This window comes from Lissotriton helveticus, chromosome 1_1 (genome assembly GCF_964261635.1).
Source record: "Lissotriton helveticus chromosome 1_1, aLisHel1.1, whole genome shotgun sequence".
Classification (NCBI taxonomy): domain Eukaryota; kingdom Metazoa; phylum Chordata; class Amphibia; order Caudata; family Salamandridae; genus Lissotriton; species Lissotriton helveticus.
This window is the reverse complement of record NC_136057.1, coordinates 1,425,135,038-1,425,154,807: the sequence shown is the minus strand read 5'-3', so window position 1 is coordinate 1,425,154,807 and position 19,770 is coordinate 1,425,135,038. Positions and strand designations below refer to the sequence as shown.

Below are 19,770 nucleotides of genomic sequence, written 5' to 3'. Positions count from 1 at the left end.
CAACAGTAGGAAAAGTGTTGGATAGCGTAGGATTAAAAATTACAATCCCAACTCCAGAGAGTGCTATAGTAGGGAAAGTGTTGGATAACGTAGGGGTAACAATTACTATTCCAACTCCAGAGAGTGCAACAGTAGGGAAAGTGTTGGATAGCGTAGGGGTAAAAATTACTATTCCAACTCCAGAGAGTGCAACAGTAGGGAAAGTGTTGGATAGCGTAGGGGTTGAAATAACATACTTTAATTCATTATTACTTAATTACATTAAAATTAGTTCCCACCATATTCCCCTATAAACACACAACCCACAACAGAACACATTTATCAATTAATGAATTATTTAAAATTAATTACCAATTAATTTTAAATATTTACCAATTAATAACAATTAATGTATGCTTCCTACTAATTAATAATTAATTCTACATAATTAAATTACTTCCCACCCTATTCCCCCATAAACCCATAACCCGCTACAGAACATATTTATAAATTAATCAATTAATTAAAATTAATTAAAAAGAATTCTCAATTAATTAATTAATAATTCCTACTAATTAATAATTAATTTAACATAATTAAATTACTTCCCACCCTATTCCCCTATAAACCCATAACCCGCTACAGAACATATGTATCAATTAATCAATTAATTAAAATTAATTAAAAAGAATTCTCAATTAATTAATTAATAATTCCTACTAATTAATAATTAATTTAACATAATTAAATTACTTCCCACCCTATTCCCCTATAAACCCATAACCCGCTACAGAACATATTTATCAATTATTCAATTAATTATAATTATTTAAAAATTATTCTCAATTAATTACTTTATAATTCCTACTAATTAATAATTAATTTAACATAATTAAATTACTTCCCACCCTATTCCCCTATAAACCCATAACCCGCTACAGAACATATTTATCAATTATTCAATTAATTATAATTATTTAAAAATTATTCTCAATTAATTAATTTATAATTCCTACTAATTAATAATTAATTTAACATAATTAAATTACTTCCCACCCTATTCCCCTATAAACCCACAACCCGCTACAGTACTAAAAGACAACATTTAATTAAATGACATTAAAAATAAATTATTAAACATAATAAATACAATATAATATACACAAAATGTATTTAAAAATCGATATTAGTAACATCGAAATTATTTACTTCGATATTACTGACATCGATATTTAAAACTTCGATATTACTAATATCGATATTAAGAGTGTCGATATTACTTACCTTCTATATTATGTCCCTTCGATATTTAAACTTCGATATAATTGTATATCGAAATTTAAAACTCGATATTTTGTCTGTGTACCAAATTTAACATCATACAACCAAAGAGGGCTATTTTTAATACCTTAAGTATATGTGACCTTGAACAAATGTCCTTAATTTTCCCATTAACACCTAAAGAGATAACGTTTACTAGGCCTCCTTTGGCCCTTCCAGCACTTGATTCAATTGCTGGGAAAAGAATTGTGCCCTTCCAAGAAAGTACGATTAGTTGTCTCAGAAGTTTCTTGCAAGCAAATCACATGATAGTTCTTAAAGAAATAAAGCCATGATGTGTCCTTAGATTTAGAAGCAAGACCAGCAGAGTTCCAACTTAAGAAATTAAGATCATTATGGTTACAAACAAGTGGACCAAAAGGAGCACATTCAGGTGAGAAAACACCAGGATTATGATGAGATGCAGACTGGTTAACTCAATTGCATGCATCCAAAGCACTCAGAGGGGTGTATCTATTGGTGGTTTCGGTGTGGGAAATACAGGAGGTCCCCTTTGATGTGCATCGCCTTGATGGTTAACGAATTTTCAAAATCCAGACTATAACACCTCAGGCCTATAAAAGTTGCCTAGCGGAAGCGCCTGTATTAAAGAGGGTTTGCTGATTTTAGAGGAGCTGATGGTGGCCATAACAAGCGCTGCTTCCGTGGGCCAATTAAAGTTTATCACAACAAAGTCATCTGCCAGATTTTTCTTGTCTTTCTCCAACCAGCTCACTCTTCTTACCATATTGATCCTTTCATAGATATAGAGGTCCAGGTTAGAATGTGATCCTATCCAATGGGTAACCTTATTTTTAAGTTAGGAATAGTTTTCCGGAACATTTCCTTTCAAAGGGGGCACACTTCCTAAGACCACCACATTGGTAATCAATCACAACATCACGCTGAAGGTGGAACTTATTTCAGGGGTCATCAAACAATGGGTCGTCATCCTCAGCCGATCCGTGAAGGAGTATCATGATAAAGGAAAATCAGAATTTACATTTTTACCCCCAGCAGATTCCCTCAAGAGGGATCTTGGGGAAATGCTTTTCAAATAGCATTGATGTCAATTATTGTCTATGTTTTCCCTCCACTATGCCTAAAGTGATAAATAAGATTAAACTAAAGCCTTGCTGACTAATTCTGAGAGCTCCAGCAAGGCCTGGGTAATACTGCTACACAGAGCTACATCTCCTATCAATCCTCACATTCCTCTCAAACCTTTGGGAACCAAGTTAAAAATGGACAGAGGTTAGGTGTGAATTCTGACCCAAAGTCGCTTATCAGCCAGGCTCCTGTGCACAATAAATACCATTACTTAGACATCTCAGAAGATTGCAGCGCAGAGTCTACAAATATGACTTATAAATGTTACACAGTTTGGTGTTTGTTGCTTTGTGCAAATCCTATGTCATTGGTACCGGAAAAGATTCTCCTGTATCTTCTTCATTTAATACAGCCAGGGTTCCCAATTTAAGAGTCTTCAGCAAGACCAGGTGTCTGGGACAGTTTGGTGTAGTAGCACTCTCAATATGAATTTGAAAGGAATTTGATGGTTTGTTTATAAGTGAATACCGTATATAATGAATGGAAAGCTGAGAGTGAATCCATTTTCAATGCAGCAGAATATATTGTGTGTTTCAGGCAAGCCAATGAACCCTCAGCCTCACCTAGCCAAAACTTGTCTTCCAGGCAAGGCAGGCAAATTCACATCTACATACTTTCCGCTTTCTTTGTTTAAATATTCCACAAAGTGATCTACGGACTGTACCATGGAGTACAACTCACAACTTTAGCAAGCAATGTTGCCTTGCTGTGCAATCCAGAGCAGAGTGGACATTAGGGCAGGCGATGATTTGGAACCTATTCCCACATCCACAGCTTCATTTGTTACTGCTTTGTTAATCTCAGTTCAAGCATGTTAATGAATGATCCGATTTTGGAGAAGAAAACTCTCCAAAAAAAGAAGACCCGAAGACATGTAACTTCAGGTCTCCAGGATTGGTATCTTTCATAGACTCACCTGTAATCTCTTCAGAGTACCACCCATCTCAGAGACCTCATACCTCTAGAATGGCCAGAGGTCTGCTCACATAATGAGGTGAAGAGACTAAATATAGTCAATGGTCCTGGTTCGCAAAGAGCCTCTGCACTCGGGGTGGAGACTGTGCAGTCGTGGTGTAATCTCCTCACTGAATTTCCCCATTGCAGAGACCCCACCATGAATGCGGAGGCTCTTTGTGAATCAGGGCCTATGTGAGTTTCCAATGTTAACTGCGTGTCTATATACACTTCTATGTTAACATTGACCGTCAAGGGTTCCCACCTGATAATAGGCAATAACTCAGGCATGTAAATCAATGTCATTCATTAATGTAAGTAACTAATGCAGGAGCTGATTTTACATATGTTCATTAACTGGAGTAGAGAGATAGTCACATATCCTTTGCTTATAATATGGTACACCGTGGCTTGGTAGTTCAAGTAACCTTCCAACATTATGGGAAAAATAGTGCATACTTCCTGGAATTGTCTTGGAGTGGCAGTTCATAAAACGTGTAATTTGTACAGAGTTGACATTGCACATATTAGTGCATCTTTATGAAGAGGCACTTAACCTGGCATTGTTATTGAACAGGTATTAAAGATGTTGTACCGTCTTTGTGGAGTAACATGTCTTAATAACCTTGATATACAAACCTTTATATGCTAAAGAAGGACCCATAAGAGAATAATGTAGCTATGGATGTATGCTTTAAGGGTGAAAATATATTTTTTAATGAAATAATATCTGGGGAATGAACAACTGTCTCAGTAGACTGGATTGTAGATTGTAGGCCTTAGCCCAGTTGTAAATATCTGTATTATATTATTTATACATAACAACTTCATTGATTTTTAATTTAATCATGGCTAACTCATGGTTTAATCATTTGATTCATGGGATAGCCACTCATGCAAATCTACTAGTCAAAATTGAACTGTTCCACACTATGAACATGTCCCTAGTGGAACATTTCAGCACAGGTTACTATTAGTGAAATTCCTTAGTGTGATTGTAGGTCCAGTGGTGTTCAAAATAGGCATAGTGTGCAGGGGCAAACGTGTGCCTGCTGCTGTCCCCTCTGTAGAAAACAATGTAATTTAACAACAGTGTTGATCAAAAGATATGTGTGTACATAACCTAACATATTTATGCACAATCATTTCACACTGTCTGCCATTGATGAGGGGTTGCAGTACACACACTATGGCATTGTTAATGAGAAAATATTACACGCAACCTGCCATCATTGGGTGCAGGTAGTTTGCATAATGTGGCGTTATTATTGAAAAGACAGTTCACATATTCTGCCATAATTGTGGTGGACAACAGAATGCCAATACTGTCACAATTATTCCTTTTAAATTATCCGACCATAAGGTTTGCGCACTATGGTCAATTAACACACCAATGTCTGAATGAATCTTTTATTTTATTATTAAATTTTTTTCTCAAACAAGGATTGTTGGTTCTTATTTCTGTCATGACCCTAAAGGAAGGTTTTTGTTCTCCTTTTTCTCTTACAGCTTTTTGTCCTGATGAGAACTCCGCGAATGGTGTGAGTTCGAAACGCGTAGACAATTTATGCCATTTAAACAAAGGAGTAATATAAAAACTTTCGTCAAAAAAAGTTTTATTATTGATAAGAATTTATTGTATATGGCTTACTGTGAATATTTCTATTCCAGGTTGTGTATATATGTATGATGATATGAATGGCTGTGAATGGGTGAGGGTATGATTGTTTCTAAATTGAAAACGTGTTTTGATATTTTTTTGATATTGTTGATATTGTACAAAAGGTTTTGTGAATATTGTGTAAATATATATGTTTAAGAGGTCTTGTAATGTATAATGAATTGGTGAAATAAGAACCAACAATCCTTGTTTGAGAATTTTTTTTTATAATAAAACAAAAGATTCATTCAGACATTGGTGTGTTATTTGACCATAGTGCGCAAACCTTATGGTCTGATAATTTAAAAGGAATAATTGTGACAGTATTGGCATTCTGTTGTTCATTAGTATTTCGTGGCTCAGCCTTACTGTTGGGGGCCCAGACCCAGTGGTGGTTTTTTGATAATTGTGGTGGAGGCAGTACATTGACCATGTTTGACTATGTTTCTGTTACAGAGTGGGCAATGCGAATGCCCATTCTAAAATAATATGTTTTTTTTCTTTCATCCCTAAACAGGAGTGCCACAGGAGAAGGGTGGCATGACATAATGCTCTCGTGTCTTGGTGGGAAGGCCTGTGACCCTCGATCTGGGATCCGAGAGGAAGAGTGTGGGAACGAGTTTGCTTATTTTTACTTTGTCTCCTTCATCTTCCTCTGTTCCTTTCTTGTGAGTATGATTTCTTCTATCCTGAAATGACAGATATGCAGAGGTACTTACTGCACCGTAGATATGAATGGTGCAGCCTGCTGTTATGGTGACAACATGTATAGCTGTCAGAATTGAGGGCCAGATGTACGACCAATCAATTTAGTGAGTCGCAAATTGCGCAGAATTGCGACTCACAATTTGCAACTCACTAAAATGAGTGTCTCAGACACTGTTTGCGAATCCCAATAGAATTGCAAATTGCCTGCCTCAATGAGTCAGTGACTTTGCAAAATAGCGTTTGCACATACCATCACCGTTTTTTTGCGGTCACAAATGGGTTGATTTCCCTTTTGTGACTGAAAAAAATGGTCATACATCTGGGCCTCAATGTGTAGAAAAAGCACAGGGGGACTGCCAAAAAAGCATTTGACAAAAATTTGGTTTATTCAAAGCAAACAACTGATATTCAGGATACACTGACCACAGGGTGAATGTTCAGGATATTTAGAACTCACAAAGCCATCCATGTCATTCAAGCACAACAACAGGTAGCCAAGAGATGCAAAGCATATGTTATGTTGTGTTATGTTATGTTATCTTAGAAGGTATTTGTAGAGCGCAAACTGTAACTTCGGGGAGTATCATGGCGCTATAGCGGACCGAAAAGGCGGGCTGGGTGATTGTGAACTGGAAAGAATAAGTGCTCTACATAGTGCATCCGGGGTCGTGAAAATCTAGATTTTCAGGGTCTTCCTAAATAGGGTTTCTGTTTGAATGAGACAGAGGTTACTAGGGAGTTGGTTCTGGGCTTTGGTGCCTAACACTGCAGTAGATTTGCCCTCTTTTGAGATATATCTGAAAGCTAGAGGTTTTAATAGATTTGCATTGGATGATCTGAGGGTGCGGCATGGAGAATAGCGAATAAACCTGGAGCAGAGGTACTGGGGGCCTAAGGAGTGGAAGCTTCTTAAGGTGATTATCAAGATTTTGAGCAGGATTCTTTTGTGGTTCCTGAGCAGCTGATGCAGAAGATTGTCTAGGCCATTTTAGTACTAGTTGTGCCGCAGCATGTTGGACCATCTGAAGTTTATGTAGGACTAATTTATTAGCGCCTGCATAGAGGCTGTTGCATTAGTCAATTCTAGATGTAATTAAGGCCGTTGCAACTGTCTGCCTCACTGAGATGGGGAGGAGATCAAAAAACATTTTTAGTGATTTGATCAGTTGGAAGCAAGTACCTGCCGCAGATAGGATTGCTGGTGGAAAGACAGGGCTGTGTCAAATCCCCCAAGTTTCTGGCTGCTGTTACTGTTTTCGGGGGTGGGGGTGTCTGCCGGCCACCATAGACTGGGGCAGAAATCATTCCCTCTCCCCAACGGCATGATTTTAGTTTTATCTGAGATGCGTCTCCGATGATTGGCTCTCATCCAATAAAAAACCGCTGTGAGACATTGACAGATGTTTTCCTCGGCTAATGTGGTGTTTTTGTCTAAGACCAGGATTAGCTGCGTATCGTCCGCGAATGAGATGGCCTCGATGTTAAAAGATGATATCAAGCTGATCAATGGGGCCATATAGATATTAAAAAGCATTGGACTTAGAATGGACCCTTGTGGGACCCCAGAGAGCAGAGGCTTTTCTGCTGACTGGTATTGTCCAAGGGTGATGACTTGCCTACGGTTTTAAAGGAACGATTTTAACCAAGACAGGCAAGATGAGTAATACCATAGGATTCGAGGCGGTCAAGGAGAATGTCATGTGAGAAAATATCGAAAGCAAATGATAGGACCAATAGGACCAACACAGCGTTCCTTTTCTGGTCCATGGCGGTTTTAAGGTATTCAGTCGTGTACAGGAGGGCTTATTCCGTGGAATGTTGTGGCCTAAAACCAGATTGATTAGGGTGTAGAATATTTACTCCTTCCAGGTAGGTCATAAGTTTTAAATTGACTAATTTTTCCGTGATCTTATGGCAGACATCCAAGACACCTAAGGCACATGACCAACATTGATGAGACTCAAAGCGCATGGCAAACATCCATTATGTCCACAGCACTCAACAGACATCCAGGAGACTCAAAGAACATGTTTGACATTCAGAAGATCTAGAGCACATAGCCGACATCCAGGATATAAGAGCAGATGATGTGTTTTCCAAACACCTAGTGTATACAACAACCTTTAGGATATTCAGAGCAAAGGAGAAACATCCATGATATTCAGGAGTAAAATGACAACACTATCATGAGTTCCGGTTGAATGGAGCAGGAATAGATTGCTGAGGAACAGACCGTAGAAATATATTGTAGTCCTATCAGGGAGGAAATGCTCTTGCAGGAAGAGAAGAGGGTGGTAAGACAAGCTAGGCCTAAGGTGAGACAAGAGGCCCACAAGCCTGATTTGAAATGAATTCCCAGTGAAGGGTAAGGTAGCTCCCTGAGATGAGAAAGAAGGACTTTATCACATTAGATTGGAGTGCAAATATAAGGCTCTGAAATCATACCACTGAAGTAGTCCACAAGTTCCCAAGAAACTTCGAAGCTGTAGCACCCCTATACAGGGGATTAAAAGCCTGGTCATCTTGGGAAGGAAATTGTTCACTCCAGGAGAACATCCATGTCAGTTGCCAGTGCTAGATGCATTTTGTCTAGTTTGAGCAACAGCAGATGGGACAAAATGGCAACATTTTGACGGTGCATCCTTGATGATAAGAGGGTGGAGGCTGAAGTTATCTTAAAGCAGCTGAGTTTTGCCTCGGCACACAATACAGACGTATCTTCTCAATTGATGCAACATGGGATTACCAAAGAAGATATGCTTGGTCTAGACCTTTGAGTCTGCAGCCTGGTCTCTGTAATGTATTTCAGACCTTACCTTTTTTAGTTCTTTCCTTTTTGTTCTTCCACTGACGAAGCAATCCACAAAATAAGAACTGAATATGAAGCAATACAATTTGTAGGACTGACCGACGTGGAGGAAACCAAATTCAACCTTTTGGAAGAACTGTGACTTTCTTTCTAGATGACTCTTCCATTCTGTTTAGGCAATTGAGAAAAGCATAAGCAGCAATTCTATCATAGGTGAGAAAGGTGTAGGAAAGTTCTTTCAGTACCTCTGTTTCCCAAGGGAGACAATCAACCAAACCAATTATGCAGCATCTCATCTGCCTTCAGCAAGACATAGCTTACATGCTTCTAAAACATGCGGTGCACGGGGTTCCTCTCTCCCAGCAGGGAAAAGTGCTGTATTTAAGGTATTTCCTAGGAGACAATAAGGGCACAGAGGGGAAGAAGAGGCCCGTTCTGAACCAGAACAAGTTACAATCCTGAAATAACTAGAAACGATGACCCTACAGTCCTTTGCTCTCTATCTCAACTAGTGGCATTTTCTGGTCACTGTCGACCTTCAAAATGTCTGCCTCTATTGTCTAGTCAGCTGCAAGTGTTCTCAATTCAAGGTGGTGGAGTCATATTTCCAGTTTACATTGCTTTCTTGTGGTGTAAAGTATGTGGAAAAGGCTTGCACAAAATGCCTGACATTGCTGGTTGACCATCTCCAGATGGACGGCATTCATGTCTGTCTTTTTCTGGGCAAGTTGCTGCTACTGGAACCATTGAAGGAAGAGACAATTCCAGCTCTTCAGACAATGGTTTGCCTTCTGCACGCCCTAGTGCTTTTTATCATATGGGTAAGGTTTTCACAGTTCCTCAAACCAAGAGTTCAGTTTTTAGTGGTCATCTTTACTGAGCAAGGAGAAGATTATGTTGTTACATTCAATGGGTAGTTGCTAGGTCAATATAATGACTTTTAAATTGACATCAACATATTTTTTTTCTGATCTGCATAGACATGTGACAACTCTAGGAACTTCTAGGAACCTTTTCGAGTGCAATGCGCCCAAGTGACTGGTCTTTGGGAGGACAGAACGCCCCATTTCCCAATGTGCTGTAATCCATGTTTTGCTAGCTGGATCTGTAAGATACTGGGAAAGAGTACCCTTTGAAACCAGTGCCCCATCAGGTGGCAGTGGCCACAGACACCTCACTAGCAGATTGGCGTACCTAACTGGAGGACTTTTGCAACCAAGAGGCACTGCAGCAAGGAGAATATTGTGCAGGCAGACAAAACAACAAGCATGTTTTAGGGTCACAATCTAGTTGGGACAATGTGAATAGTTCTGTTTAGAGAACTTAGAGAACTCAGCAATTGTGGCTTTGGACGATTAGGCACAATGTGCAATTGATGATTCCACATTCTCCGAACATGTCTAGTGGGCAAATTGAGCAAGTATTTCCTAGACGAGCATGAATGGGAGCATCTTCCTATCCCATTTTTAGGTCTCGCCTGGATTTAGCATCCGAAGGATGCGTCCAGGCTGGAGACTTATAGTTGCCTGTCTCGGGGGACGGAAGGACAAGAGGGTGTTACGAGCTTGAAAGCCGGATTTGTGTGCGCGAACACGCACGTTCCGTCCTGCGCCGCGCCGTGCACTTCCCTCCCATACTCCCAGCAAGTCAGCCTAACGCGCATGCATGTACACAGACACACACACGCGCGCACACGCACTTACACTTACTTACACACACACACACACACAGACACACACACTCAGGCACCCAGACAGGCAACCCCCTCTCCCCTCCTTTCTCTTACCTAACCGGGCTTCGGGCTTCTCGGGAGCCTCGCAGAGCACTCGAGCTGCTCTGCCATGCCTGCAAGATGCGGGGCTCTCCCCTTAGGCTTGGGGGTCCCGCAGTCTCCCCGCTGGTCTTCACCCGGGCCCCCTCCTGGGTCCCGGGACTTCAGGTACGGCACTTCGCTGTCGCTCCGGGGCCGGGCTCGCGCTCCGACCTCAAAACGAAACTTTGAAATGTTGCGCATGCGCAGGCAGCCCCCGCCCTCCCACTCCTCCCAGCCCGGATACTGAGCTTGTTTGGGTGAGCACTTCTTCTGTGTGTTCCACGCTCGAGAGAAGCAAATCACCAAACAAATTAAGGGTTGTAATCTACAACAGTGGCAAGCTCCCTCGTTTCTTTTTCAAGCTGTGCTGTGATGTTTCGTGCTGGTCTCGCCCTACAAAAGCAGCCATTTAGATCATCATCCACAGAAGGCTAGCTTTTCAGTGTAATGTTACAGTGCCGTCTGCCCTCCAGGTTACACTCGTTAGGACGGTTAATCCCGTGAATTTTCCTTTGTTCAACTTTTGAATAGTTCCTGCCATTTGTGTCCCTAAACCGAGCCCTGGGGGAAAGCTATTAGGGAAAGTGGATTTTTTTGCGTGGTGAAAGAACAAATATGGCACAGAACTTCCATAGAGACGGTTTGCCGGGCTCCCGCGGCCTCGGCTGATTAGAGTCCGCCTGGAAGGAGGGGGGCGAGGGTCGAAAAAAATGAACATGTAGGAAGTCATTCGCGGAGTGAATCACCTTTCCAAGCAGCACCCCAGCCCCCCCGCCGCCTACGCCGCGGGAGTTCAGATTTCACTGAACCTGGTTCCAGCCCGTCTCCGCCCTCATGTTTACATTTGCCCTGGCTTGCTTGCGTTTGGCAGATTTCAAAGTCCCACCAGAGCTTGGCACGGCCAGCAGCAACTTCCCTCCGAGGGCGGCGGGGAGCGCACCAGTTAGTCAGTCTGCCTCCCTCCCTCCCTCCCCATTGGACTCTCGCGCCGGGCACGTCCATGCACATCTGCTTTCTGTCCAGTGTTTCTTGTAGGCTGAGGAGGCCGCCGCGCAGTGCCTTCGCTTCTCTGGGAAGGTAGGTGGCTACCATGGTGGACTGAGACAAGGGGCGGGGGGCGGGGATCTGAACACGCCGGGTTAACGTGGATGCAATGCAGTCACTAGGCGCTAGGTCTCACAGAAACTAGAAAAACAAGCACTGGCGTTGCCAATAGGTCTCGCATTAGGAAAGTTTAACCTATTGGTATTGTAAATGACATAAACTTTCCTAATGCGAGACCTATTGGCAACGCCAGTGCTTGTTTTTATTCCATTCCCTCACTGCCTGGACGAGCCCAGAAGTGCTGGGGTCGGAGGCAGAAAATCAAGGAGTGTGGCAAATGGCCGGAGGGGAGGAGAAGCCGCAGATCGCACGCTGGGCGAAGCTCTTTGATGTGCTGTGCGGCCGTGAATGCGCGTGCTTGTTTACTCACGTGATTCACGAGAACTTAAAGAAAACCGCACTCGTGAGACCCTTGGTTTCACGAGTTTTTTGAGCACTTGAATTATCGCTCCCTCAATGCGCTTGCGCGCATTGATAGGTCGCGAGACCTAAAAACGTGCATCTTATTCATGACGCCAAGTTGCACGAATGTTTGACGCTCTGTTGCTTGCACGTGTGCAATTTAAAAAGGCGACAGCCTCTGATTTTCTAGCAACGCGCTTTCCCGGACTTGGTGTTTGCAGCTGCAACCTAGGCTGCCCGGTGGCACGAGCGCAGGCAGGGGCTAACGCTCGCGAGGGGGAGAAATGTCACAGCTATCAGGAAGGAATGCAGCCCGGGGCTTGTCCGGAGCTGCCCGAGAGGGGCGTTTATTTGTAAAATTGGAAGGTAATCCGCCGCCTGAGCCAGTGCCATGGTGCCCACGGTAGGTGTTTTGGCTTGATCTGAACTTTACTTTTTATTACCAATTTACTTCATAATGGAATAAAATAATCATGATGCAATGTGTAATGTACCCCCCCCCCCCAAACATATATGTGTACATGTTCAAGTGCACAGTAGAATTGTATGATCTCATAACCTATGTGAACAAAAGGGTCAGTTTTCCAAAGCGGACACATTTTGTGCGATGTGTTAAGTAGTCAGCATTATGTACAGATAGGAAATGTTACAATAAGCTTTTGGACGATAACGATTTGCCCTCGTTGACCGCTATTATTGTTTTTGCTGTCTGTAGCTCTCTTTGAATCTGAGCCGTGTTCTTTCTGTACTCTTTTGACAGAGGCCTGTTGTTGGAAAATATTCCTGTGTGCCCTGTTCATCCCCATATTGTGCAATCGCACAATAAAGGATACGATTGATCTCAAAGGAAAATGCGATCTGAGAGCATTTCTTTTTGGTAATTTGCCCACCGATTATTTGTATCTTCACTTTCATAAATGTAATGTCCGCCCCACTGGCCCCGCCCCGGCCCGCCCCCTCCCCCCGTCTCGGCCGCTATGGCGGATCCAGGGAATGGCTCCTCTCCGCGCTCCGGATCCTCGCTCTTCCTGGGGATGCAGCTGGCCTCGCCACCCACCTTCAGGTACCGATGCCCCCCAGCCTCACCTGCCCCGGGGTAGGATCGAAAGGCATGAGGTGTAATCGGGACCACGCAGCCTTGTTGGCACGTTAACCCACTGAGCTGACGTGCCTGTTGCACACGGATCTCTAAACAGGCACGCCAACCCTCTGAGCTGTTTTAGTGGAACTGGACCCGGATGCGTACGCACACATCTCCACGGCAGGCACATTAATCCACGGAGCTGTCTTGCTGACATTTGATAAAACACGACACACGCACCGGGCATCTCTGCGCCAGGCATATTAACCCGCTGGGCTTTCTTGCCGGCTATAATCACTAGCAGCGGTGCTGTGCCCAGCATCTGGCCAGGCCTCTATGGTGGGAATGTTCACGTAGCCGAGTTTATCGATGAGAACTTCCCATGACAGCGCCTCTGCCTGCAACATGTTTCAGCGTCTCCCGCACTGCGCCCTGCCCCCCTCTCCCCCAGCACAGCGGGGGAATTACCCCCGCAGCGAAGGGGCTAAGCTATTAGCATTGTAAATGTTTAAAAACAAAAACATAAATAAAAGGCATTGCAATTTACAATGCCAATAGCTCTAACTTTAATAATGCGAGACCTATTGCATTGCAAATGCTTGTTATGAGAGAGCTCACATTGATCTGTTCGCTAAGAATGAAAACAAAGAATGCTGTCCCAACATATCCAGACGGCCAGACTGGAAGTCTCTATTGAGTGTGCTGCTGATAGATTGGCATGCGCATCTTTAAATCCCATTCCTACAATCTTGTCGAGACCTGTTACAATGAGGAAGTTCACTAATTTGCGGTTCACAGTGTTCCTGGCGGTTCTATCTTTTAACTGAGGCAGATGTGGTACCAGACTTTCCAATGATGTCAGTTGCATCACCTGCAGGCTTTCATCTGGATTGGACTTGTCATGATGTAAAAACAGAATTTACCATCATGACCCGAGCTAGATTTATTTGACTGCCTAGCATTTGCAGTGGTGTATGGATATTTTGACAGATGTTTGTTCAAGCTTATGTCTCTCCAAGACATGGAGAAGCTTTGTATGTGATGTGAAGCCCACCATTGCGAGCCTCTGAAGTGTCAGGAGAGGCTGTGGCCCCATATTTTACACACTTAGCCAAAGCAGGATTGCAGGATGGCTCTATTGGCAATCATTTGTTTGCTGTTACTATCTACAGGCAGTCACATGGCTTGTTTTCCTTCTTTAAGGTACCTTTTATGTACAATTTATGGGAGAATAAATATTTAGGGAAATCTTTGTTGTGGAAGATGGCCTGTCTGGTAACAATAACCTCGGCTAGGAGGGATAGTGTGTTGCAGGTACCTTCAATTTATGAGCCTATTACTGTTTTTCACTATGATAGGCATTTCTTTAAAACTGTTCCTGCCTTTCTGCATAAAGTTTTTTCTGATTTCCATTTCAACTAGTCCATTTCTTTGCCAGCTTTTCTTTCAGAGTCCTGAATTCTGGCAGAATGTGGTCTTCACTTTCTAAGTGTTAGAAGAGCTTTGTAATACAGTATGAAATTTACCTAAATCAATTAGACTGACAAGACAGTTGCTGGTCTCCTGTGCTCAGGGTAATAAACAAACCCTCTCTAAGCAAGAAGCTGAATGCGTTCAGTTATATTATGCCAAGGTGAGTGGTCCACTTCTGGTTCACATACGAGTGCACTAGACCAGAGGCAAGACAGCATGGCAGTGCTATTTCAGAATGGTCTCATCTGGAGTTTTTTAAAAGCGGCTATATTTTGATCTATGCATACTTCCATTCATATATTTTATTAGATACAGATACTAGGGCTTATGCCCAGGTGGGACAAGTGTCTATTTGGAATGTTATTTCCTTATCAGCCCAACCTATTTTCCTACTTCTCATGTTCGGGCACTGCTTTGTATTCAGTTCTAAGGTTATGAGTCTGTAGAGGATACCTTACTGAAGAATAAAAAGTCACTTACATGTAACAATAGTTCTGATGGATATTTCTACATGCAGATTCCTCAATCTCACCTCTTGAATATTCTTTCAGGTACTAGACGGGTGTGGCAAAACCTCTACCATAGTTCTTCCTTGATGTTAGGGAGCACCAGCTCTGTTACAATGTTAATAAAACTCCCCCACCTTTAAGTCAACACCAGTTCTCTTTTTTCTGTGCCTTCAACACAGTCCAGAGCTTTTCACAGATTATATCTTTCGGAAATTCTTCAAGGTTTTTGGTGTGGAAAGTCAAGCTTTTGGGAGACAAAGCAGTGCAGCTTGGCCACTTCTCAATCCTTTGCTGTAAAACCCCAAAAGAAAAACAACTAGGCATTTCAAAATGTTTGTGGTTTCAGAAGAGTGCTCAACTTTTACCAGTGCCAGGCAGTCATTGCAGAGCAGCAAGCCGAGGAGTCTACTGTGTGATAGTACATGGGCAGTGGGATGACAGAGGCCAGGCCCTTTCCAGACAGTCATTTCATTCTCCCCCTTCCCAGTCACCAGCAGTAAACAGCTCTAGTTTGCCCTTGCTGTGGCACTTAAAACCGGTTGGAGCCAATGTTGGAAAGTGGGTTATTGGTAGGGGCAAATGTAGGTCTGCCACTGGCAATAAGGCCACTTACACATGGTACAACTCAGCATAGATCTTAGAACATTATTCCTATGCTCATCCCTTGGTAGTTTGGCTGCGAGCAGACAGGCTTAACTTCAAAGACAGGTATGTAAAGCATTTAAAAACACCATTTCAGTAAATAATTAAGACTCAACACAAAATAAAAATCCAACACCAATTTATAAAAATAGGTAATATTTTTATCTTTTAAATGACATCAAAATGAACAAAATCAACTGTACGGAACCAGAGATATGAATTTTTTTTAATTAGTCACTTTCTAGTGCTTAGAAACCAACAGTGCCCCTTTTAGTCATTTCGTTTTCTCTGACAGGGACACACCTTTGGAATTTGTTCTGGAGAATCTCACAACTGTGCTGTGCCGCATTCTTCAGCAGGCGGGGTCTAGTTAGAACTGCTTCCTGAAGTTCTGCTTGCAGGTCCCAGAGTATTCAACACACAATCCAAAGTTCTGGAATCTCCAAGAGGGTCATTGAAAGTGTGAAACTTCAATTCCGCAATCCACTTGAACAACACCCTTACAAATCCACTGGTACTCTAGGCTGGGAATTCTTTGTGGGGATGTCCAGGTGAGCTTTGTTAACCTGTAGCTTGCAGGGAGTCCACTACTTTTTAGTCCTTGTGAAGTAGGTTTGATCCACAGGGCTGTAGTTTCCAATGGTGCAAAAAAGCAAAAACTCAGAGTCCTGGCCTTTGGAAATGATCTTCAAAATCTTCAGCGTAACAGACCTTTCTGCTTCTCTTCAGTTTCAAGCAGCAGATCTGGAGGGCTCTGCCCCTCTCAGATACTTATTCCAAGTTCTTTGGGTCATGAAGGAGGTCATCCAAATTCATAATGGCTGATTTTCCAGCAAGGAGGTAAGAGCTGGCTAAACATACCCCCTAGGATGGCTTAATTCCATAGACTCTCCCCCTACCATATGCGCATACCTTCCCTAATCCTAGTTCTGGTGGGGGTCAAACCTGTAGAGTGGAAACTGACACTGTGGCCATCCCTCTGCCTTTGAAGACCATGGTTTACAACTCCTCCCCCTGGCCTGGCATTCCTATGGAACAGCACACTGCCCTCCCAGCAGAGCTGGTTAACCCCACTGGCTCTTTATCATCTGTTCAAGGCAGGCTGGCTAATCCACTTAACTCTGACCAATCAGGGCAGACCACTGGAAGGCTGAATTTGGACTTACAATCAAGAAAGTCTTATAACTTCTTGTAGGTACACTTCAGGAGAAATTCAACAATATGATATTGTTGGATTTATGACTACCATTCTGGGAAGTCTTTGAATAGCCATTCTAGTCCTCTCCTATCAATAGTTATTAATCAATAACTTCCTACCATGTTAACCTATGTAACAAGGGATTTGCAATTGGAAACATTTTTCCAGCACCAGGACTTACAAAAACATATGTTATAAGTACTTGTCTTATATCTACAGGAACGCCACCCCATGTGCAACTAGGGGAGACTTCAGGGGTTCTGAATCTGTAGAAATATTGCAGATTCTCCCTTTACTGTGCTCCTAGCATCAAAGTCGAATTTGAGCAGCACTTTACCACAATGTGGGAGTAAAATGTGAAATTTCACTTTACCCAAGCATATAAAAACTCATTTTATAAGGGTGTACCTTATAGATAACTGAGCCCCCAACCCGGGGATGCCTAGGGGAGACTCTGGGGGTCCCTAATATGCCGAAACATTGTAGGTTATCCATTTTAAGTGCCCCTTCCACCAAAGTCGAGTTTGGGCACAATTTACTTTTTAAAAGCAGTACTGGCACCCAGGGCTGTTTTTAAACTGTCCTCAGGCTTCAGAAGTGCACACATGCAAGTGCAGAAAAAGCTGCTGGCCACTAAACTGCCATGCCCCAAGGTACTGGGGACTTCTAGGTAGTTTCAATACCTTGCCCTATTAGATACTGGGGGCTTAGGGGGTAGGTCATGCCAATTACAGGGGGGTCACCCCCATACCATAGTGTACCCTAGTGTTTGTTAGGTGTTTTAACTGTATTCTAATATGTCTCCTTCAGCATAGCACCGGCCCTGGGCCTGGTTAGGCAGAGCCCAGAGTCAGTCAATATCAGTTACCACCAGTGTCAGTCATCAAAAAGTTGCGGGGTGCCCAGGGCACAGGATGACTTTGCAACAGTCAATGTGTCCTCTTTTCCACAGGCCTGGATGTCCTTAACTTTGGACTAATGGGTCATTCATATTGTTGAAAGGGTGTGTACCCTACCCTTCCATCAAACCCCTCTCCATTCGGACCTTTATCAGGAAAAACCTTCTACTGCAGCAAGAGGTTGCAGCCTTGCTTCAGTAAGGAGCTGTGAAGTTGGTGCTAAAGCAGGAGTTTGGAAAAGGATGCTGCTCCTGGTATTTTCTTGTTCCAGAGATGGATGGCGTTTTTTGTTCGATACTCTGCCTCAGGGTCTCGGACCTCTTCCTTCGGCCAGAGAATTTCAATATGTTGTCCCTAGCTTGAGTTCTTCATGCGCGGGTACTGGGAGACAGGTGATGTCACTCGACTTGCTGAGCGTGTATTTCAATATATCAATCCTGAATTCTCACAAGAAGTACTTGCAATTCGCGATAGGCACAGCTCACTCCCCTTTGGCCTAACATTGGCACCAAGGGCCTTCATGAAGGTGATGGTGGTGACCCATCTCAGAAAGTCAGGAATTCTCATTTTCACCTACCTGGATGACTGGCTCCTAAAAGCCTGAACTTCGGAGATGGTGCAGTGTAGCACAATCTGGACTTCTCCATCTATGTGCCCAAATCTAACCTGGAGCCCTCCCAGCACCTCCACTTTACTTGGCAGTACTGGATACCACCCTGATGCAAGCCTTTCGACCAGCACAGTGTATATAGGGTATCCACGCACTGCTTATGTGCTTTCAGGAAGGTGCTCGTATTCTAGTCCTGTATGTCCTCTGCTTGCTCAGTCTGCTCAGTCTGCTATTTTCTTGCATTCTCCTAGTCATGCATGCTCGCCGGCACATGAATGCTTTTCAGTGCTGGCTCTGCAGGCAGTGGTTCCAACACAGGGGAGATCTGGCAGACTCCAGAGTGATCTCAAGGAATGCTGCTGCAGAGCTTGCCTGGTCAGGTATGAGAACCTGTCCAGAAGGATGCCCTTCTAACCCCCTCTGGCCATGACTAGCTATGAATGCCTCCACTCTGGGGAATGGGATCACCTGGAGGAGCTGTAAATCAGAGGCTTTTGGTCCCCTGAAGAGCTGATTTTTCACATCAGTCTGCTTGAACTGAGGATGATTCCCTTGGTGCTCAAAGCATTCCTCCCTTCCCTTTGTGGTCAGTCAGTCCAGATCTTGACAGACAATACAACCGTGATTGGGTATGTCAACAAGCAGGGTGGAGTAGGGTTCTAGTCTCTCTGTCGAGAAGCACAGAGGCTCTGGTCCTGGGTGCACATTAATGGAATGTGGTTGGTGCGAATCACAAGGTGGGTATACTGAACACTAGAGCTGACGATCTGAGATTGTGTCTTCTTGCCGAACACAAGTGGTGACTCCACCTGGAAGTTGTGAAGAGCCTCTCTGATCGATGGGGCATGCCCCATTTGATCTCGTTGCCACTTGTTCCAATTCACATTTCCCAAAGTTCTGTTCCCTCGATTGTCCTGGTGTATGGAACTTTTGGGGTTGCTTTTTGTTTGAGATGGAGCTTTCCTCTTCACTACGCATTTCCGCCCATGCCCGTGATTACTTCTGAGGAAGATCCGCCAAGACTGGGCCCAAGTCATCTTAGTGGCTCTGGATTGTCTGAGAAGGGTTTGGTACGAAGATCTACTACATTTCTCCTTGTGTGCCCTGCTCCATCTTCTCTCCCAGTCAGACGGGCAGGTCCACCACCCAAGTTTCCAGGTTTACACCTTCATGCATGGAGATTATGCAGGGGCATTTGACAGCCTTCCAGTTGCCTGATGATGAGAATTTGATCTTATCTCGTCGTCGTTCTCCTATCAAATCTGTTTATGCCGGAAGATAGCAAAGGTTTGTTGGTTGGTCTGCTGATCACCAGAATGTCCTCTTCAGTGTAGCTGTCTAACATTCTCCAGTTTGCACTTTAATTGGCCCAGGAAGGATGTGCTGTGGATACAGTGAAGGGGTACTTAAATGCCTTATTATCATTCCTTTGCCTCCCAGACCAACTGTCCCCCATTATTTTAAGGTTGTTGAAAGGTCTGACCAACATGTTTTCTCCC

General features: G+C 43.3%; 1 protein-coding gene across 1 annotated transcript in view; it reads left to right on the top strand.

Moving 5' to 3' along the window:
• The window catches only part of CACNA1A (calcium voltage-gated channel subunit alpha1 A), a 1,120,700-nt gene that overhangs the window by 807,983 nt on the left and 292,947 nt on the right, over positions 1 to 19,770 (top strand). Inside the window, exon 35 of the mRNA XM_078685323.1 lies at positions 5,541 to 5,691. Within this exon, the coding sequence (XP_078541449.1) occupies positions 5,541 to 5,691 (151 nt within the window). The remainder of the gene's footprint in view (positions 1 to 5,540; positions 5,692 to 19,770) is intronic.